Genomic DNA, 7,537 nt, shown 5'->3' on the forward strand with positions numbered 1-7,537 from the left:
CACACACACACACACACACACTCACACTCTCACACACACACACACATACTCTCACACACACACACACACACACACACACACAGGTTTGTTTTTGTGAAAAGTGGGGACTCTCCATGGGCGTAATGGTTTTTATACTGTGTGATTTATAAGCTCTCTTATAAATCACTCACACACACGCTCACACGCACACGCACACACACACACACACACACGCACGCATGCACACTCACACACACACACACACGCACACACACACACGCACACGCACGCACACCACTCACTCACACACACACACACACACGGCTGTATGGGGTGCTGCCAGGTTAAAGCTCCTGACCCAGAGACAGTGATTAATGGGCTCTGAGAGGGAGTTTCTGCTCCAGAACTTCGCCTCGCACACAAACACTGCGTTGTAAGGCATCATGGGCTTTTCCTGTGTGCTGCCGGATCTGGGTTCATGTGATTTATTGTAATGAGTTGTAATTTAAGTTTTCAGGCCGTCTGGTTTTACTCGCTCTGAGAGCAAACAGGCAAAAGAAAGCAGGTGATTTCATGTTGTAAAGTTTGAGAGTTTGGGTCGAGTCTCGTCACAGGGGTTTGTCTAAAAGGTAAAACGTATGTAATGGCACCAAAAATAAGCTGTTGTGCTATTTTATTTAATGTTATATTTTAATATTTTATTTAATATTTTAATGTATATTTTATTTTAAAATAAAATAAACATATATCTTCTACAATATAAATAAAAATATACATTTTATTTAATTTTATGTTTTATTGTACATTTTTATTTTATTTTAAAATGAAATAAACATGTTCTATATATTCTGCACTATTTAATATATAAAATAGAATTTTGTTTGTATTTTACTTACTGTTGTATATTTGTTTATTTCATAAAATTAAATGTTTATAATCTATTTTATTAAATCTCTCTCTTTTAAATATATGTATAAACATATACATACATTAAATTATTACATAAAAATATATATTTTTATATTATAATTATATTTTATTATCATTTTATTTTTAAAAGTAAAATCTTAATATTAAATAAAATTTAAATATAAAAAGTTACTGATATATTTTATTTACTGTTATATTGTTATTTTGTACTTTATTATATATTTTTACTAAATATGTAAACAATAAAGTAAACCTATACTACTATTAAATAAAAATATATTTTTTTAATTTAATGTTTTTATTTTATATATTTAAAAAATTATAATACGTATTTTATGATGTATTTAAAAATGATACTTTTTTTCATTTTGGACCTTTTTTGGTCTTTGTCAGGTGTGCGGAGATTAATTGTTAATTGATCAAATATTAAATAAAAAATATTTTGTTCATGTTTTGTTATTTAATATTATTTTAATTTGAAGAAAATAATATATAATACATATTATAATAATAATATAAAATATAATTATTTCAAAATATATACTTTTCCAGACTGTTTTTGATAATATGTCTATGACTCTATGACCTGTTTTTTGTCATTGTTTTTTTCTGCAGTGTTTCTGCTCTGTTGTGTGTTATGATGAGCTGTTCTTCTCTCTCATGTACTCAGAGGCACATTTAAGGATTTAACCCGCTTCACACATGTTGACCGTATGTTGTGTGTGTCGGCTTTTTCCAGCACAATCCGGATCAGTCGGAAAGGATGGCACATGCTTCTCAACTTCTGCTTCCACACGGCCCTGACGTTCGCTGTCTTTGCCGGAGGCATCAACCGAATCAAATACCCCATCATCTGCCAGGCCGTGAGTCTTTCATCTGCGTTAACATTCTGTCCTTCAATGCATTAAATCGATTATTCATGTGTGCTGCATTATAATGCGATGTGTGCATGTGCATGTGTTGCCTCATGCATACAGTCTCTGACCTTTATGAAACTGCTGTATAGACTTGATTCAAATACCCCATCATCTGCCAGGCCGTGAGTCTTTCATCTGCGTTAAATTCAATGCATTAAATCGATTATTCATTATAATTCGGTGTGTGCATGTTTTTGTGATTGCCTCATGCGTACGGTCTCTGACCTTAATGAAAATGCTGTATAGACTTGAATGAATCCGTACAGAGCGTCACACATTTGCACTTAAGATGCTCTCGTGCCTTCAGGGGCTTTCAGTGGTGCTTTTGCTTTTTGTGATTGCCTCATGCGTACGGTCTCTGACCTTAATGAAAATGCTGTATAGACTTGAATCCGTACAGAGCGTCACACATTTGCACTTAAGATGCTCTCGTGCCTTCAGGGGCTTTCAGTGGTGCTTTTGTGGAAACGTGTGTGTTCTTGTGAGCATCACTAAAAAGCTTCGGCCATTGTGTTGGCCGACTAAAGATAAAGCAGATGATGTTAAAGCGTGGCTCGGTGGGACGCTGTGCGTTTCTATAAGTGCAGCGGGTTTGCATCTCTTTGGATTTTGAACCACATTCAGGTCAAGTGAATAAATGAGAGCCAAAGAAACCAAAATTGAAATAGCATTGTTAACTACACTTGAATTTGATTGCTTTCTAATTCTGTTCCTTGAGTGTGAATTAGAATTGGTTATCCTTTTTGCTACCTCAGTGCGTATTTATAAAATGTATAAAACAAAACCCTGAGTTATACATGCGCATGTGACCAACTATGTGACCGCAGGCTTGGTGAGCAAAAGAGACTTCTTTAAAAAACATTAAAAATCTTACTGTTCAAAAACCTTTGGCTGGTAGTGTAGGAGGATTATTCTCATAGATTGAAACAAAAGTGCTTCAGCCAGGATAAAGAATATGAAAAGTGCTCTGAATTGCTGTAGAAAACAGAAAAATAATTAGCAACAACAAAAACATGTTGCCGGAGACGGCTTATTATTGAAAATGCAAACTGCTTGTCTGCCAGCAGGAGGCGCTTCTGGAGCGGTAGTAACAGCGGGTTCTCCAGTAACGGCTGTAAACAAAGCAGCTCCGCTCATGAACGCTACTTTATCAGATCAAATGAAAAACGCCATCGAAACTTTTCTGAAGACAGTCGGTTCCCTTCAGAGATATATTCATATAAAACACCCGCGCCGTGTTATGATTTTGAAACGTGCATTTCTCATGTTTATTCAGCGAAGTCAAATGCCACAAATAAATCAATGAATGGGAAACACTGGTAATGTATATTGAAATATCGGAAATGCGTTTAAAAATCATATCACCGTTATTGAAAAAAAATTATATCGCGATATGTATTGATATTGAATTATTGTCCAGCCCTAACATATATATATATGAAATTAGGTCTTAATGAGTGAGTCAATGAATCATTCATTCAACTGATTTGTTCAAATGACTGATTCATTCCCAAATGAATCAAACTGAATCATTGACTCGCTCAGTTTGCTCAAGAACTTGGATTCATTCGATGATGAATCGCTGCTGTGTGTCGCTCGTTTGCAGAATTGTGCACAATTTGACAATATTGTGTCTAAACCATAATACAAGATTAACTTCGTGTTTATTGAACTGCTGTATAAAATCAATTTCACATTTGCAGTAACGCAGTTATTTGGGGAGAAACTGCGCTTTTGCTTTTGTGATATTGCTAAACTATATTATATGGTATAAATATAAGACAAAACCCCATAAAGGGGCATTTTTGCCCTCATATCTCAAATATTTGGACATATAACTGTATTCTAACAGTAAGTCATCCTGCATCATGTTATTAGCTCTAAAATCAAGCAGGGTTTTTGGCTAGTGTGATTTCACAGTGAAATAAAGACTAAATGTCCCGTTGCTCCTCAAGGTCATCGCTGCTCGGGACACAAACTCCGACTTCCACTTGATCGCTCACGTTGTGCTGGTTTGAACATGTTGTTAAGCTCTGGGTTCGTCAGGGATTTTCAGTGTCGCGGCTCAAGGTCGTTCTCAGATTTATATGTATTCGTCTTCATGCGTTTGATCTCAGAGGGCCGGCTCTGATTGGCCTCGGCCGAGTGATGGATGGCGCAGGAAAGTGTAATCTGTGTAATGGGAATCTGCTGTCCCTCACTCATTCTCTCCTGATGATATGGATCCCAGTTATTGTTCTCTCTCTCTCCTGAGTGTTTGTGAACATACGTTGTGTTCACAGCCCCAGACAAACGCAGAGAGAATCTGATTATTCCATTCGCTGTCTCTGCAAACACAGCGACTCGTAAGTGGATGAGAGAAATTATATTTAGCCGGGATTCCTGCTGAATATTTGACAGCGCAGCATTTCATTTAGATTACAGATGAATAAAATAAGCACAATGCGACAGCGGAGACAGAAAGCGTATTTAGTGTTATGTTCAGCTGAGTGTGCTTAACATTTATCTGTGTTTCCTTACAGAACTGATATCGGCCTGGCTGATTAACCACATAAATACTGATTCATATTTAATATGCACATTTTTAAGGCTCTAAATGATCAAACTCTGCTGTTAAAGCTGTCTCACACTCAATCTCCTGCATGTCTTCTGTCGTCTGATTGAGAGTTTAGAGTGTTTTATCCAGTAAAAGCTCTTTTAGTGTAATTGTACAAGCGTACAATTGCTTCTCGTGTCAGATCTTGACGGATTTTGATCAAGTAAGCATCAGAATAACTGCAGTAATATCTCCAGATGAACACTTACTGGACTGAAGCAGCTCAGCTTTACTTGATTCTCCATCAATCATGTTTTAGAGTCTCAAATCTGATCCTCAGGATCTTTTGAGGAGCGTTTGTTTCCAGAAGCTTTACTTTCACTGTTCCTCAGCGGAGGAATGATCTTCACAAGCCTCCAGAACATCTCACATCTTCTGAGGAGCCTTTATTTCTTTAGCTCTCAATCACTGCATTATATGTTTGGAGCATTTCACTCTCATCTCACTGAGACAGATTACTGGAGATATAGAGCGACCGCTGATATTTAGATCAGTTTATATCAGTATCTGCTCTACTGTTATAAAGATCTCACTGATTTACATTACAAGCAGCAGAATGTCATTGTTAGTATCAGGATCTGCAGCAAATTCATATTTTAGTCTGAATAAAACATAGCTGCTTTTTCCTCCATTTTCTCACTTAATCAGACTATATGAGCCATAAAAGCTTGATGAACACATGACCATTTGGGATTATTGACATAATCAGTTGTTAACTGCACATACTTGGACAAGTGGCACATAAATGTATTCAATAATGCACAATTTTCAGTGTTTTTTTTTTTTTTTTTTTTTTTTACAATTTAGATGCATATTGGGTAAAATAAGTGTTCATTTTATTTCAGAAACTTGTCACATTTTTCAGTAGACCCATCAGGTTCGACATCAGTAATATTTGGTCATGTTTGCTCACATGATGCTTGATATTTTTCATGTGTTTGATTTGATAGATGACAACCAAAGGCAAATTTATCACCGAACAATGCTGTTAAAGAGGCAATTGTGTTCTTTATTAGCTGTCATCAAGTTTTATTATATACGTGTATTATATATACACTACTGTTCACAGGTTTGCATTTCAATGTTTTTAAAAGAAGTCTCTTCTGCATACCGAGGTTGTGTTTATTTGATCAAAAATACAGTAAAAATTGAAAAATATTATTACAATATAAAATAGCTGTTTTCTATGTGAATATCTGTTCAAATGTAATTGTTTTCTGTGAGCAAAGCTAGAGCTGTGTGATATGGCAATATATATCGGATGGACGAAATAAAAAGTCTATAATTTCATATTATGCTCTATCGTTTATTTCGTGGTGTCGCAAAATACATTGTTTACGGTAATATTTTTTCATCATTTGGATGACTGCGATCTTCAGACGCCACCACCGTGAAGGGGAGACAGAACCAGGTGGAGAACCGCTGAAAAAGAAAAACCATTTGTAACAGTATATTGGATCCAGACTTCGGTCTTAAAGGGGAAGCTGTCCAATGTTCGTCCTGTCTGCCATTCATATTAATCAAACAACAATGAGAGAAAATCTCTCACTGCTCTTGACTAAATCACTTTTGTAACTTTAATAAGAAGAAATAAAAAAAATAATGTCTGTCTGTCCATCTGTCCATCCGTCTATCCATCTATCCATCTAGCCATCCGTCTATCCATCTGTCCATCCGTCTATCCATCTGTCCATCCGTCTATCCATCTATCCATCCGTCTATCCATCTGTCCATCCGTCTATCCTTCTATCCATCCGTCTATCCATCTGTCCATCCGTCTATCCATCTATCCATCCGTCTATCCATCCATCTATCCATCTATCCGTCTATCCATCGGAGACAGAACCAGGTGGAGAACCGCTGAAAAAGAAAAACCATTTGTAACAGTATATTGGATCCAGACTTCGGTCTTAAAGGGGAAGCTGTCCAATGTTCGTCCTGTCTGCCATTCATATTAATCAAACAACAATGAGAGAAAATCTCTCACTGCTCTTGACTAAATCACTTTTGTAACTTTAATAAGAAGAAATAAAAAAAATTATGTCTGTCTGTCCATCTGTCCATCCGTCTATCTGTCTGTCCGTCTATCCATCTATCCATCCGTCTATCCGTCTATCCATCCGTCTATCCGTCTATCCATCTATCCATCCGTCTATCCATCCATCTATCCATATGTCTGTCTATCGATCAATCACAATGAAGACTAATTCATTTTCACCATGTATGTAGCGTTTCTTATTTATTGTAGTTTTTGTCGTATTGCTTGCAGTTAGTTTCTTATCCTTATTTCATCACTGACTGTTTATTTATCTTTAGTGAGCTTGAGTTTGTTGTTTTTTTTCTCTTTTTAAGCTTGTATTAGTTTGATATTGACATTGGTGACAAGGATTATGAAAATGATATGGTATCAAAGATTTTAATATCATAAAAACCTTTTTAAAAGAAAAAAACTATATTGTGATATATATCGTTATCGTGATATAAAATTAGTCATATCGTGATATAAGATTTCGGTCATATCGCCCACCCATAATCAAAGCTGTATTTTCAGCATCATTCCTCCAGTCTTCAGTGTCACATGATCTTCAGAAATCAGTATAATATGCTGATCTGCTGCTCGAGAAACATTTCTGATTATTAGCAATGTTGAACACAGATTTGCTGCACGATATTTCTGTGGAAACCGTGATACATTTGTTTTTTCAGGATTCACAGATGGATAGAAAGTTTAAAAGAACAGCATTTATTTGAAATATAAATCTTTTGTAACATCATAAATGTCTTGACTCTCACTTTTGATAAATTTTTACGCTCTTGATAAATCCTACTGACCCTAAATATTTTACATGGTCGAAGATGCTGCTGAAACAGTACTTTCTGTCAGTGTTTTTTCTGGATTTGTATCAGTGTGTGTTGCACTTTAACCACTGAACTGTGTGTTTGTGTGTGTGTTTCAGGTCGGTATTGTCTTGCATTACTCGTCTCTGTCCACGATGCTCTGGTTGGGCGTCACGGCACGAAACATCTACAAACAGGTGACCAAAAAACCACAGCAGCCGCAGAACGGAGACCACGCGCCGCCTCACCCCGCCAGATCACCCATGCTGAGGTACGA

General features: G+C 36.3%; 1 protein-coding gene across 1 annotated transcript in view; it reads left to right on the forward strand.

Moving 5' to 3' along the window:
* LOC107567015 (adhesion G protein-coupled receptor A1-like) overlaps positions 1 to 7,537 on the forward strand; it is an 84,711-nt gene that overhangs the window by 60,925 nt on the left and 16,249 nt on the right. The window contains exons 8-9 of the mRNA XM_016252597.1: positions 1,649 to 1,772; positions 7,380 to 7,531. Of these exons, the coding sequence (XP_016108083.1) occupies positions 1,649 to 1,772; positions 7,380 to 7,531 (276 nt within the window). The remainder of the gene's footprint in view (positions 1 to 1,648; positions 1,773 to 7,379; positions 7,532 to 7,537) is intronic.

The sequence above is a fragment of the Sinocyclocheilus grahami genome, unplaced genomic scaffold, assembly GCF_001515645.1.
Source record: "Sinocyclocheilus grahami isolate Dianchi unplaced genomic scaffold, SAMN03320097.WGS_v1.1 scaffold1121.1, whole genome shotgun sequence".
Lineage (NCBI taxonomy): Eukaryota > Metazoa > Chordata > Actinopteri > Cypriniformes > Cyprinidae > Sinocyclocheilus > Sinocyclocheilus grahami.